Here is a 15,160-nt window from a genome sequence, read left to right on the forward strand (position 1 = left end):
ACGTCACAACTATGTTATTATATTTACTGACCGCCTTCTGTGGAACTGACGCAGTCCAGTTTCTGCACGGCCTCCACATAGACCAACATTCGTTGAGTCCAATCAGAACATTCACACTGGCTGCGGTTTGGTTCGGTGCACATCTGGATGTGGAGCTCCGGAGAGCTTCTGCATGGAGTTCTGGGCCCTCATTCATCAAACATTCTTAGAAAAATTCCTAAATTCCTTCCTATGAATGGAATCTAGAAAGTTGGTACGGACGATCAAAATTCTGATCTATAAACCATGATGTGGCCTCTCGTACGCACGCTCCTCCGCACTCGTCTGATGATAAATCCCACCTGTGCTACCCAGGTGCTGGCATCCATGCTCAGTCATTTACAGACAGAAACGCCCTCAGTTAAACATATTTGGTCACGCTGCATCCTCAGCAGGCAAGGGGACTCCCTACGTTCTACCCAGAATAAAAGAAAACTTGCAAAATAACCAAACAAGTGTCAGAGAGTATTACCTTGGTCGGGACAGAGCAGAAGTTCCTGTCAGCAATAAAAAAAACTTTAATGATGAATCGTAGAGCAGCGGTGATGAATTGCAGGTGATTACCAGGCTTCTGCAGAACCTGATGAGCTGCTGCAGGTAATTACCAGGCTTCTGCAGAACCTGGATCAGGACCAGGATGATGAAGGATGCAGCAGAATCATGAACATCACACGTGTTAGCGTAGCTACTGGGGTCAGTGGGAACTCCTCTCTTCTTTGCTGGGCTTCTGAAGAAACAACAACAGATCTAAAGGTGCTAGAGAGGAGGTTGAAATATGCTTTAACCCTTACATAATCCTTTAATTTTCTAACGTTCATGTCCTTTGAGCACAAAAAAATGCACTAGGGTCAAATGAGTGTTAAGAAACTCCTCCTTTCCTGAAGAAGGAAGCTGTCTGCTGCCTCTCTTCATCAGCTTCACTATAAACAGTCCTGAGGACTGAATAAAAAGTGGCAGATTACGTCCCATGACTTGTACACATGCACATAAAGTTAGCTCCAGTGGCGGCACCAGGGGGGTCACTAGGGGGCGCTATAGCTACCCCTGGATTAGTCATAGCACCCCCAAGTAAATATTAGATTTTGTTTTTTACAATTTAATTTTAATTGTTGTGAGAGTTGTGAATATCAGTCCATGAGGGAGCAGAATGGAAATTGGACATCTCTGTACAGCATGCATAGTGACCCTCTGAATATTCTCGCCCATGTTTGTGTGTTGCTGTGTAAGGGGATGGCAGGACGTGTCCTTTAGGCCAGCAGTGGACTCCGTGTTTGCTAGGACCTGTGTCTTGTACAGACATCATGCTGAACCTCAGTCGGAACTGTACTCCAGGCTGCCAGTGTCCACATGGGACTGTCCTGCAGGTGCATGGAGACAGAAATACACTCATCCCATTGTACGCTGGGCAGTGCCCCCCCCCCCCCCCCCAACTAATAATAATCCAGTTTTTATGTATTTGCAGGATGGTTCATGTGTACCTGAGTCTGACTGCCCATGTGGTCTTCCTGGAAACCTGTACCATCCTGGAGGCATTGTCCCCAGACTGTGTGATAGCTGGTGAGAGTATGGTCAGTTATAAGGTGGGCTTGTGTTAATCAGTCAAATCTATTTAATGTGTTATATTTCAGTATATGTGAAGGAGGAAGGCTGGTTAATTGTTCCCAAATCAGCTGCAATGGTAAGAATCTGAACAATGGTTTGTTTTTCTTTTCTGACATGCACTAAAGCACGTTCTAGCCATTAAAACTTGTTGTTCCATGCTAACACCCACTGTAGTGGATGGCCAGTGGTCTGCGTGGACACCCTGGAGCCAGTGCTCAGCGCTGTGCGGGGCAGGCTTCCAGTCTCGCTATCGTTTCTGTTCGAGTCCCCAGCAATCTGGCAGTGGTCTTCCATGTTTTGGTCCTCACCGTGAGGACCAGGTCTGCCTCATCGCCTCATGTGACCGTGGGTGTATTTGTGTTACTTTGGCTGGATGAAGTTCTCACACTTAACCTGAAGTATTTAAGGTGGCAGTGAACAGATTTGTTCATGATGGAACTCTGTTAAGGTGATGGAGGCTGGAGCCCATGGAGTAACTGGACCGAGTGCACCAAGTTGTGTGGTGGAGGGGTGCAGAGTCGATGGAGAAACTGTGACAACCCAAATCCAGAGGCGGAGGGAAACTTCTGTGAGGGGCTGGGGACCCAAGTCAAAGCTTGTAACACTGACCACTGTCCAGGTACACGTTCAGGCTGAATGAGGGTGTTGTTCCAACCGTGGGTCCAGAAGCCAACTGTGGGCCTGTCTCTCTCTGTTTCAGTGCCACCGTGCTCCCAGGTCCCAGGGACAGTGTTCAGTAGCTGTGGGCCCTCCTGCCCTCGATCCTGTGATGATCTGTCTGTAAGTAGAGCTAAGGAGGATGCTCTCATTCACAGTTACACATAACTACATTTGGGTGAAATACCTTTCAGCGCTGCGAGTGGCATTGTGAGCCGGGGTGTTACTGCACAGAGGGCAAGGTCCTGTCAGCCAATGGGAAGGTGTGTGTAGCGAGACAAGATTGTCCTTGTTTGGACCTCAGCTCAGGACAGCGCCTGGAACCAGGAGAAATGTCTGTAGCTCCTGATGGGTGTAACAACTGGTGAGAAGAAGCCACGTATGCACCAAAACCAACACTCATCTACATCATAAATAATACTTGATCTTCTCTGCATGGCTGCAGCACTTGTACAGGTGGCAGGCTTGACTGCACTAAAGACGTTTGCCCAGGTGAGCTTGCAAACACTGGATTTCAGATGTGAATATGACCACCATACCACTGTATCTCTAGTGTAATCATTAGTAGGTGGTTACATTTGTCAGTAGACCACAAATGTCATGATGGGTGGAAGTCTCCTGACCCACATGAAAGAGTCACACACGGAAAACAGGTTAGAGATTACAAAATGTTTATTGTAAAAGTAGCTAAAATGGAAACTAAGGATGCTGTTTGATAAGTGGGACAGGATGAGATTCCGGGTCTAAAACAGAAGAACAGACGGGTAAGAAACAGGAATCTGAGAATCGGGGAATAAATGGAAATTGGAATGGTCTTACGATGCTGGGCTGAGAATGGGCTGGAAGGGGAGACAGGTCAGGTCGGGCCTGGTCTGAGATGGGTCAGGCTGAGGTGAGTGGTTAGTTGTTGAGGAAGATCCAGGGCAGGTGGACGGTGGAGAGCGGACGGCCAGGGGAGGTGAGCGATGCTGAGATCAACACACTTCAGGCAGGCTGGGACTGAGACTCTGATCCAGGACGGGTACTTCTGTGAACAGGGAAGGCTGAATAAGAACAAGTCAAAATCACGAGAGTTTACAAACAAATCTGACTGGGACAGGCCGAGGCTGGAGGTTACCCATCGTGAGAGTATCAAGTGGCGCTGACGTGTGGCAACGCCTCCCCTTAAATCCCCTGGCCTTGCTGATGGGAAATCAGCCACAGCTGAGCCTCTCCGACACGCCCACCTGCAACAGGCTCAGAGGAGCAAAACATGATGTGTAAAAAAACAGAACCATGACAATAAATGTTATCAATAAAATGTAATATTCCATAAAAATATGGATAATCAATATCATTGAACCTTTAACATCAGATTGAAGATGAACTTGGTAATTTGGTTAATCCACGGAAATAACACTTTATAATAATTAGACTCAGAGACAAAAATATAGTTTCTAAAAATCTATTTATTACTATATTAATGATGATGAAAGGTAAATGATTATGAATGGTGACACAGTGATGTTAAATGAGACAATGAATGAACTCTGGTGAAACATGACATGGTGTGTTTAAGAGTTTCCTAAGGGACTCAGAAAGGTGTGATGTCTGGTTTATAAAACACATCTGGATAGGGATGAGCGAGTAAAGCAAACAGAATTTATGTCTGAATGCTGGTAACAAGCCTTACAGATTTACTCTCAGGTGGAGCATCAAAGCGTCTACTTTTAATGTCACGCCTGATACTTAAAACTTTATTGTTATTGTTTTTGAATGCTTTGTAATTCTGACCAGACAGAGGTGAAAGAGAAAGGAAAAGACAAAAGGTGGGGGGTTCCACAAAAATAAACAATCAATGATGAACAAGAGTCTGCTTCTAGACCTGCAAAAATGGGACACACAACAATACAACAGGAGCAAACTATCACTGTATCAGCTTAATGAAGAAATATAAAATCAACATAGTTTTACTGAACAATCACACGATAATAAATCACAGTGCCGTTAGTGCCAACCACAGCTTTAAGACATGTGTTGAACCAAATCCATACTTATGAGAGCACCATGTGAGCACCTGTGTGTGTACACGCACTTGTATATGTAAGGTTTCTCTATAGGAGCGTCCAATAGAGAGTGTGAGGGGCCACAGATCTGCCCCCCAAAGATGTGTAGGAGATGGAGCTCCAAGTCCCAGAGATCCAGGAGCTGCCTCAGAGCACAGGGACCCCAGGGAGACTGCGACCAGGAAAAGCCCTGCCCCCCTCGAGAGGTGCAGAGGATTGCCCTGGGGGGCCACAACCAGCAGCCAGCAGAGTCCCAGGAGATATCAGCGACAAGCCCACAGGCCTGCCCGCAGCCTCCCACCCCCTAGCCCGGGACCTGGGACCCAGGGGCAACCAACCCCGCCGGGGACCCAGCAGAGCCCATGGACCCAGATCCCACCAGGCAGCCACCGGGATTGATCAGGCAGATGCCAAAAATCTTCAACTTCCTGACCTGGGAGCCACAAACACTCAGGCAGACCAAGGCACCACACTCCACACCAGGTGTGGCAGGGGGAGGGGAGACGAAGATCTATATCATAAAAAGAAGTCCCAGGAGAAGGGAGGAGTCAAAGGCCCTACCTGACATATACAGTCATACACACAGTCACACACTCCCTCCGTCATGCTCACACATACAACCAAAGACTTACAATAGTGCATGCCGGACACCCACTCATGCTCCCCATACACACCATATTCACTCTGGTCCCGGTACTGCTGCACATGGGGTACAACCGTCACTGGTTCCCAGAGTTCGACCCTTTCTGCTGGGGTGCTGATGAGCAGGCTCCCCCGCCCAACGTGGAGCAAAGCAACCCACCACCCCAGACCCCAACCAGACGGCCAGATCTCCCTCCTAGCCTCCAGCCCCGGGAAGCCAAGCAACAACAGAGGTGTGCTAAGACCCCTAGTTTCCCTCCGCCGGTTCCAATTTAGTGTTAGTGCATGTTGATAAGGTTTATTCCATGGCTGTGGTGAGCGGGCAGTGCGGGCATCGTCTGGCCTACGCCAGCTGATGCCACCACACCACCCCACTTGCACCCACAGCCCTCCGTGTCTAAGTGCAGTTTGAAATTGGAAGTGGGCACCGGCACTCGGGAGGAGGCTGAAAAATCCTCCTGCCAAATGTCGTTGAATGTGCTCTCTCCTAAGGCCCTAAGTGTGTGTTTGAGTGGAATGTCGTTGGTGGAAGTGTTTAATGTGCAAATAAAATTGGGGGTCAGGTTGCCACAGGAATGCAGAAATGTGGTCCATACCTTCACCCCTGACTTGTCTACCCCCCAAGGTCCTATGTGTATGTTTGTGTGATGATGTGAGGGAGCAGGAGGAGAAAAATGTGAGGGGATGGGGAGGAATGGCTGGTTGGCCCTCCAGGGAGCCAGCTCCCCCACTGGCCCCAATAGGCACCTCCGTTGCCAAAATGCCACCCAGGGCATGGAGACCCCAGCCCATCTCGCCAGGGCCCAAAGCAGCAGCATCACAGAGCCTCACGGAGTCCGAGGGCACCAACCCAGCCCCACCCCAGCAGAATGTCTACTCCCATCCCTGCATTTGTACAACTTCCAGAATATATAAGACATAGGACATCCAGGTAAAGTTGGGTTCTCCCCCTCCTGGACATCCCCCTCCGCTGTGATGGGACAGCAGAGGAGCCAAGGTCTACCTGAGGCCCCTGAGCCCGGGCTAGGCACTGTCGCATGTTTCTGCCTTCTTCCCGGCAGCATACATGTCAGGACCTTTGTTTCTGCAGGAACTGTTAGCTCATCAGCTTGGCAGGTGCAAAAAAGGTTTTGACAACGTGGTTAAAGCCTTTGATGGTTAAAGAGGTTTTGCTACAGATGGCCGGCCTGAAGCGATTCTCTAGAACTGTCGAATCTCTCAGGATGATCCAGTTTTAAGGTTTAGATGTTATGATTTGCTCAGCCAGTCAAAGGCTGACAGGTTTGGAGATGTTACCAAGACAACTCAGAAAAACACCTTCATCAATACAGGATGTTCTGACTGGTTTAAAACTATGTGTGTCAGGGTTTAACTTAACCTTATTTGTTATGGTGTGAGTGCAGGTGTAAGGACCTCGTCGTGAAAACATGTTGAACACATGGCAGTCTCTGTAAACATAACATAACATCCATTCAGTGAAAACAGATTAATGAAGCATTTCATTATACTATAATTATTATAAGTAGTAATAAATAAATGTTTATTTAATGATTATCTAGATTATGAGTCATGGAAGAAGTTCATATTGATTTAGGAAATCATTCTTGAATTTAGCAACTGATTCGAGCTGGAGTTATTCCTTCTGTGGAGGCAGACAGGTGGGACCTTGGGAAAGAAAGTTATTGTTTATCTTTCAGACATGCAGAGTCTGTGAGCTGGTATGAAGGCAGACTCATTTAAAGGGAACACATGCAATGTTGTGTCTCCTTTCTGACCAGATGTTGAATAGATGTTGAAAGGTCAGACAGTACCTGAACTGACCATTGCTGGACGTTACACATGTTATAAACTCAGAATATGAATATTGTCGTGATTTGCTGCTTTATAAATAAACCTGAACTGAATATTTAAGTGCATGAACGAATACAGCAATATCAAACAGATTTTTCTAATGTTCTTTAAATTTTTCCCACCCAAAATTAAACAAAACAAGGTGTGTGTGCATGTGTGTTTATGTGCGTGTGTTTATGTGTGTGTGTTTGCGTGTGTGTGTGTGTGTGTGTGTTTTCACCCTTGACCTGTTTTCATGCCCGAATAGGCTCCCAGATGACTGTCAGAGTGTCGATCATAGGTCAAAAGTCAGTTTCTGTCAACAGACAAACGAAGCCAATTTATGAACACAGACTTTGTCACAAGTAAAGATGGACAGTGTGCCTGCCATGCTGGCACCATCTAAACTCTTACATCTTTGTTTTTCTAGTGTCGGGTCGGTGGTGTGAATGGTCAGAATGGACTCCCTGTTCCAGAACTTGTGGTGCAGAGTCGGTGTCTCGCTACAGGAGCTGCAGCTGTCCTCAAGCCAAAGCTGGAGGAGAACCGTGTCCTGGGGAGCAGAAAGTGCAGAATGGGATTGGAGTTGAAATACAGAGACAGCTTTGCCCTGTCATCACTTTCTGTCCAAGTAAGATCAGGCCCAGAACTAGGAGTTCATTTGCTCTTTGGAAACACCCTTCCAGTATGTGTGTGCAGAGTGCTTTTTATTGCTGGCCTCATAGAAAGACTTGGGAATAACACTGATGACCTTATATAATACAGATCAGATTAGACAACTGGGTATGCTATCATTTGGGATTAGAATAGTAAGCACCCCATTATGTGCATAAAATATGATAAATACTGAGCCAGGATCCTCTGGAGGTTTCTTCCTGTTAAAAGGGAGTTTTCCTCTCCACTGTCGCTGCATGCTTGCTTAGTATGAGGATTGCTGTAAAGACTCTGACACTAGTCAGTGACTTGATGCAACCTGCTGGGTTCCTTATATAGGAAACCTTTTACCGATTGGCTTAATGACCTGACCTGTATTGGAATGTTTACTGTGTGAAGTGCCTTGAGACGATTCTTCGTAGTTTGGTGTTATATAAATGAACTTGAACTGAATTAGCAAAATAGAAACTTTGTTTGACACAAAAAGTTGTGATTATTATGGGTACTAAATAGTGCAGTAATCACCTGAACGTCCAACATTTGTTTTGTAAGATTCCAAATAAAAAAAGGAAATGACAGAAGACAGGATGATTTTAAATAAAGGGCTTTGTGTTGTACATTTAAAAAATATAAACAAGGTAGAGGTATACTACAACAGAAGATAATGTGACAGTAGTAACAGTAGAAGTAGTAATGAAACAGCAACAATATTCTAATCAGCTGTGTATATAGAGCAGTTGCTTCTGGTCTGATTGCATTTATTGACAAAGTGATGAACTTGGCTGATCCAATTATAAACAAAACATAGTTTATGTGTGTAAACTTTAATAATCTTTTAGAACATTCTGGTGAAAAAAAATATCATGCGACTTTTTTGATTCATGGTTCCGCTAGGTTTATAACACATCGTGTAAAACAGAGAAGCATCATGCAAAACACTCACCGGCCAAAGGCTAGTTGGTTGCCTTTTCAAGTTTTATTTGAACCGCGTCAGTGATGGAGCCTGGTGCACAACAGGTGGCCAATCTGAGCTATCTCCAGAACTTTCCAGTACTCTCCAGGACTGTTCAGAACTGAAGATCTCTCAGTCTGCTTTAGTTTTATGAGTTATTTGTTATGGTTTGATCAGCCAATTAGAAGCTGACAGGAACGTAGAGGTTACCAGGGCAACAGAAACACACCTTCTTAATATGGAGACTCTGATCTGGCTGTAAGGTCTGGCTATGTGAAATGAATTTAACGTAGCCCTACTTGTTATGGTTTTTGAGCAGTGTGAGTTGTGAAGACCTTGTTGTCAAAACATGGTGAACACAGTCTATTAGATGGACATAACATCCGCTCAGTGATTTAGATTAAGGAAGCATTTCATTTCATTATATTTTTACCACAAATAGTAATAAGCAAATGTTTATTTAATGATTTAATAGATTAAAATCATAAAATGAGTTATTAATGATTTATTATAGTATTCTTAAGTTTAGCAACTTATTTGAGCTGGTCTTCTTTCTTCTGGAGGCGCAGATGAGATCTTGGGGGCAAAAGTTAGTTATTGTTTTGGATCAGACAAGTGGAGTCTGACTCCCGGCTGGTGTGAAGGCAGAAGTTGTTTAAAGGAACACAAGTAACACTGTGTCTCCTTTTTGACCAGATGTTGAATAGATGGCGGAAGGTCAGTTGTGCCTAAACTGACCATTGCTGGACGCTACACCGAATACATTATATGTGTGGGACATATAATAAAAAAAACCTTATTTAGAAAACCAAAATATTAAATTGTATTTATCTTTGTTTCCTATAGTTATTTTAGATTGTTTTTTTCTCCTGCTAGTCCAGGGTTCATGGAGTTCCTGGTCTACATGGTCAGACTGTGATGGCTGTGCTGGGTCTTCCATTCGTGTCCGGGAATGTAACAGCCCTCCCGCCAGATTTGGTGGTCTGCCCTGTCTGGGAGAGAGCCGGCAGAGCCGCAGTTGCAATGATAATACCACTGTCTGCTCTGGTCAGCATATTAAAAGATTCCACATTTACAGTGGACCAAGTCTAAACTTTGAATAATGCTCTTCTCTTGATGTTTGCTTTTTCACAGCCTGTGGTGGGGGGCAGGATGAATGGCTCTGCGGGAAGCCTTGTGCTCGCTCCTGTTCAGACTTGCATGGTGACACAGAATGCTTGGACCCCACTGGCTGCAGCTGGTCTTGTGGGTGTCCGGGTGACATGGTCCTGCAGAATGGAGTGTGTGTGTCCAGAGAAGATTGTCGCTGCAAATACTCCAACAGCTCCACTTTAGGTTGCACTATAGGAATAATATGCATTACGGTTAAATCTAATCGGAAGAGGACATGTAGAGCACAGGCCAAAAGTTTGGACACGTCTGTCTCATTCAACGTGTTATCTTTATTTTCATGATCATTGGTAGATTCTCACTGAAGGCATCAAACCATGAATGAACACATGAGTTATGTACTTAACCCAAAATGGTGAAATAACTGAAAACATGTTTTATATACAACTTTTATGTTTATGTTTATGTATTTAGCAGACGCTTTTTTCCAAAGCGACTAACAAGTGATAATCGGCATATTGCCCTTGAGACTAACAACAACAATAACAACAACAACTTGACATCAATCATGGAGAGGAGGGAACAAGGAGTGGACAGTAGAGGGGGGGACGGGTGCAGGGAGGGTGCTAGTTAAGAAGATGTTTTCTGAAGAGCAGGGTCTTCAGGAGTTTCTTGAAAATTGAAAAGGAAGCCGCAGTTCTGGGAGTGCTTGGAAGGTCATTCCACATTTGTAGAATGATGCATGGGAAGAGTCTGGATTGTCCTGAGCATGGTGTAGGCACTGCTAGCCGACCATCCTGTGATGACTGGAGCGGCCGGGCCGAGACGTAAGCCTTTGCAAGAGAATTCAGGTAGATGGGAGCTGTACCATCTCGGACTTTGTATGCTAGTGTTAGCAATTTGAATTTGATGCGTGCAGCTAGCGGGAGCCAGTGGAGCTCAATGAACAGAGGGGTGACATGTGCTCTTTTTGGCTGATTGAAGACCAGACGCGCCGCTGCGTTCTGGATCATTTGAAGAGGTCTCACAGTAGAGGCTGGAAGACCAGTTAGAAGGGCATTGCAGTAATCGAGGCAGGAGATGACAGTAGATTGCACCAGGAGCTGGGTGGCATGTTGTGTTAGGTATGGTCTGATCTATATGTTATACAGCACAAAGCGGCATGAACGAGCAACAGAGGCAACATGATCTTTATTTTCTTCATAAAAGCCACTCTTTGCTCTTATTACTGCTTTGCACACTCTTGGCATTCTCCTGATGAGCTTCAAGAGTGTTAGAAAACCATTTAAATGGTTTTTCGGTTATTTCACCTTTTTTGGTTGGAGACAAAACTCCTCATGTGTTCATTCGTAGTTTTGAAGCCTTCAGTGAGAATCTACCAATGTAAATGGTCATGAAGATAATGACAACACATTGAATGAGAAGGTGTGTCCACACTTGTGGCCTGTACTGTACTTCCTTTTAATATAATTAAACAAACTGTCTATTCGATGTGTCTCACTGAGCAGAATATCAGGAATCCAGGAATACAACAAGGACAGGGCCTGCTGACCATGACTGGCTGTTTGCTAATCCAGGAGACTTTATAATTAGTGCCTGCAAAAACTGGTATGTCTTAGTTTATCAGCTCCACAGCATAAACCTCCCAAAAACGTCAAATTAGAACTTTGATTCTTTTGCTTTTGTGTTTGATTTATTGATTTATTTGTCTTTTAGTTCATGTCAGACTGGAGTTTTACACTGTCAGTCCCTCCCTGGTTGCCAGGTCGATGGTGGCTGGAGCCAGTGGGGATCCTGGACCAACTGCTCACTTCCTTGTGGTGGTGGACTCAAATTCAGGAGGCGTCTTTGCAATAACCCTGCTCCTCAGAGTGGTAGAAGAGGCTGTGTTGGTGCAGCTGAGCAGCGGAGAGAATGCAACACAGAAGTGTGCACAGGTAATCATCACCAGTAGTCCATGCAAAGAATTTGGGTTAAGTGTCCACCTTTTAGCTGGAGATTTGCAGCTTTGCATCCAGATTAGTCTGTCACGTTGTACCTGTGATAAAACATGTCACTTGCTTTGCTGGTGAATGAATGTTGTGTTGTGTTGTAAAGTTCCTAGGGAGTTTCTAGGACTCTAGAAGTCCCCAAATAAATGCAGACAACCATTGTACTTTAAAAAATGTGTTTTTAGTTTTGTGGTCAGGTGCAAGCCCCATGCTCACATGCGACATGAGCTGAGCAGCAGTGTAGCAGTGCAGTTGTAGACTCACTGGTTGACTCCATCATTGTGTGGAGTAAAAACACCATTAACTCACTCACTGCCAGCCGTTGTCAGACTGGTCGGCTGGATAAGGGAGTTGAGCTGTGGCGAGCGTGGCTTTACCGACGCGGAAGTGCTAGCGTCGGCGAAACACCAGCTCGCGGTTTGCTAGAAATTCTCCGAGCGTCCGAGCATCAATGAGGCGACACGGAGATCCTGGGTTTTCCAGAGGTAAGAAATAGAGCTTACTGTGAGTAGAAAGTTCGTCGGGTAGGTTGGTAGAATACTCTGATCACGGATTAGAAGAGATGATGACTGAGTGGTGAGCTGGGGAGGCGACTTCCGTATATATGTTTATGTTTATTCATTTAGCAGACGCTTTTATCCAAAGCGACTTACAATTTATAACCTATAGGGCATGTTGTGATCTGTGGAGGAAACCGGAGTACCCGGAGGAAACCCACACATGCATGGGGAGAACACGCAACTCCACGCAGAAAGGCCGCAGCCGAGTTTTGAACCTGCGACCTTCGTGCTGCGAGGCAACAGTGCTAACCACTGCGCCACCATGCAGCCACGGTCGGTGACGTAGGTGTGACGTGGAGGGAATCCCCGCGAGGAGCATGCTGGGAGTTGTGGTCCAGGGTGGAGACCGGCTAGATGGAAGAGGCTGGTTTGGGGACTTGGGCTCTGACAGGACCCCCCGGTCTAGGGACGGCTCCTGAAGTCCCAGGGCGGCCCGGCGGTCCCAGAAGTCCGAGATAAGGGAAGGGTCCAGGATGGAGCGGGCCGGTTCCCAGGAGCGCTCCTCGGGGCCGTAGTCCGCCCAGTCGACGAGGTATTGCCATCCTCGACCTCTGCGATGGCGTCGAACGGTGTAGATGGGCTCACTGTCGAGGAAGCGGGCAGGTGGAGGCGCCGGAGCTGGTGGCGGTAAGAAAGAAGATTCCACATAGGGCTTGAGCAGGGAGGTGTGGAAGGTGGGATGAATGCGGAGACTCGCCGGCAACCGCAGCCGGTACAAGACTGGGTTGATGACCTTCTGTACAGTGTAAGGCCCGAGGAACCGGGAAGCAAGCTTCTTGGATCCGACACGGAGGTGTAGGCCAGCGGTGGACATCCAGACCTTATCCCCAGGAGCATAGGAGGGACCAGGACGGTGTCAGCTGAGATGCTGGTGAGCGTAACGGGCATTAGCCCGGGTGATGGAAGCTCGTGCCTTGATCCAGGCGTTCTTGCAGCGCCTCACTAGGGATTGCGCGGCAGAAACAGCAACTTCGGGCTCCTCGTGGGCGAAGACTGGGGGCTGGTAGCCATAGCAGACCTCGAAAGGGGACATGGGAGTGGTCAAGGAGGTGTGTAGATTGTGGGACAACTCTGCCCAAAGGAGGTATTTAGGCCACTGCAAGGGTTGAGCCGAGACAAAGCACCGGAGGTACCGACCCAGCTGTTGGTTAACCCGCTCCGTCTGACCATTGGTCTGCGGGTGATAGCCTGAGGATAAGCTGACCGATGCTCCCATTAGGCGGCAAAAGTCTTTCCAGAATTGGGCTGTAAACCGGGGACCCCGGTCGGAGACCACATCGACAGGGAAGCCGTGGAGGCGCACCACGTTCTTCAGGAACAGTTCCGCAGTGAGTCGGGCCGAAGGGAGACCCGGAAGGGCGATGAAGTGGACCGCTTTTGAGAAACGGTCTGTGACCGTGAGGACTGTATTGAGGTTGTTGACTGGCGGGAGTCCCGTGACAAAATCCAGGCCCACGTGGGACCAGGGACGGCTGGGCACCGGGAGTGGTCTGAGAACTCCAACAGGGGCCTGGCTGGGTGTCTTTGAGTGAGTGCAGATGTCACATGCGCTAGTGTATTCCTTAACGTCCTTAGCCATGTGTGGCTACCAGAGAGCCCGCTGGAGGAAGTTAAGAGTCCAAGAGAACCCCGCATGGCCTGACATGCGTGACGAGTGGGCCCAGGAAAGCGCCTCGCTGCGGCAGGATGTAGGGACATAGAGACGATTAGTGGGAGTCTCTGGAGGTGCGGGGTCGTCCCGGAGGGCGTGCTGAATAGTCTCTTCCAACGGCCACCTCAGGGGGGCCAGGAATCGGTGATTGGGTAGAATCGGTGCAGGCTCAGATGTGGGCGTGGAGTGTGAGAACTGACAGGAGAGGGCATCCGCCTTCTGATTCTTGGTTCCGAGGCGGTAGGCGAGAATGAACTCATAGGGCTCGAAGAAGAGGGCCCAGCGGGCCTGGCGAGGATTAAGCTGCTTGGCGGAGCGGATGTGAGTCAGGTTCTGATGGTCCGTCCAAATTGTGAACGGCTGGGTAGCGCCCACAAGCCAATGTCTCCATTCTTCCAGCGCCCATTTTATGGCCAGCAGTTCACGATCGCCCACGCCATACTTCTGCTGAGTGGTGGAAAACTTCCTGGAGAAGTAGGCGCAGAGATGGAGTCTGTCGTCGGGCCAGCCTTGGGACAGGATGACACCGGCGCCGACGTCCCAGGCATCGAAATCGACCACAAAGGGTATAGTGGTATCTGGATGGTGGAGGACGGGGCAGACGTGAACCAGGTGACCAGATGGAGGAAGGCCCGAATGGCATCTGGAGTTAGACGAAACAGTTGGCCAGGTGGGCTTGGTCGGGTGAGTGAGGTGAGAGGTGCCACAATGGTGCTGAAGTTCTTTATAAAACGGTGGTAAAAGTTGCAGAAACCCAGAAAACTCTGCAGTTGTTTCAGGCTCGTCGGAAGGGGCCAGTCAGCGACCGCCTGGACCTTCTGAGGGTCCATGGTTATGCCTTTATCCAACATCATGAAGCCCAGGAATGAGATGGTCCGCTGGTGGAAAGAGCATTTCTCGGGCTTACAGAACAGGTTATTGTTCAGGAGCCAGGTCAGGATGGCACAAACATGGTGGAGGTGTTCGACCTCGGACTTGGAATAAATGAGGATGTCATCCAGGTAGGCAAACACCCACTGGCCCAGCATGTCACAGAGGACATCATTAATGAGGCGTTGGAAGACGGCGGGGCTGTCGCACAACCCGAAGGGCATGACCTGGTACTCCCAATGACCGGTGGGTGTGATGAATGCAGTCTTCCACTCATCCCCTGCTTTGATGCGGACCAGATTGTAGGTGCTCCGGAGGTCCAGTTTAGTGAAGATCTGTGCCTGGGAGATGGAGTCCAGAGCAGTCGTGAGGAGTGGCAGGGGATGACGGTCCCGGATAGTGATTCTGTTAAGACCCCGGTAATCTATACAGGGACGAAGGTCACCTTCCTTCTTCTTCACAAAGAAGAAGCCTGCAGCACCCGGGGACTAGGAGGGTCGGATGAAACCCTGCTGGAGGGCCTGGTTGATGTATTCATCCACAGCTCTGGATTCGGA

At 47.8% G+C, this 15,160-nt stretch overlaps 1 protein-coding gene across 1 annotated transcript in view; it reads left to right on the forward strand.

Moving 5' to 3' along the window:
- sspo (SCO-spondin) overlaps positions 1-15,160 on the forward strand; it is a 603,219-nt gene that overhangs the window by 382,935 nt on the left and 205,124 nt on the right. Inside the window, 13 exon segments of the mRNA XM_054751251.2 lie at positions 1,267-1,403; positions 1,502-1,596; positions 1,668-1,717; positions 1,816-1,986; positions 2,090-2,260; positions 2,342-2,421; positions 2,493-2,662; positions 2,744-2,790; positions 7,246-7,446; positions 9,298-9,468; positions 9,556-9,756; positions 11,040-11,139; positions 11,248-11,468. Coding sequence (XP_054607226.2) covers positions 1,267-1,403; positions 1,502-1,596; positions 1,668-1,717; positions 1,816-1,986; positions 2,090-2,260; positions 2,342-2,421; positions 2,493-2,662; positions 2,744-2,790; positions 7,246-7,446; positions 9,298-9,468; positions 9,556-9,756; positions 11,040-11,139; positions 11,248-11,468 — 1,815 coding nt within the window.

The sequence above is a fragment of the Nothobranchius furzeri genome, chromosome 7 (assembly GCF_043380555.1).
Source record: "Nothobranchius furzeri strain GRZ-AD chromosome 7, NfurGRZ-RIMD1, whole genome shotgun sequence".
In the NCBI taxonomy this organism is placed as follows: domain Eukaryota; kingdom Metazoa; phylum Chordata; class Actinopteri; order Cyprinodontiformes; family Nothobranchiidae; genus Nothobranchius; species Nothobranchius furzeri.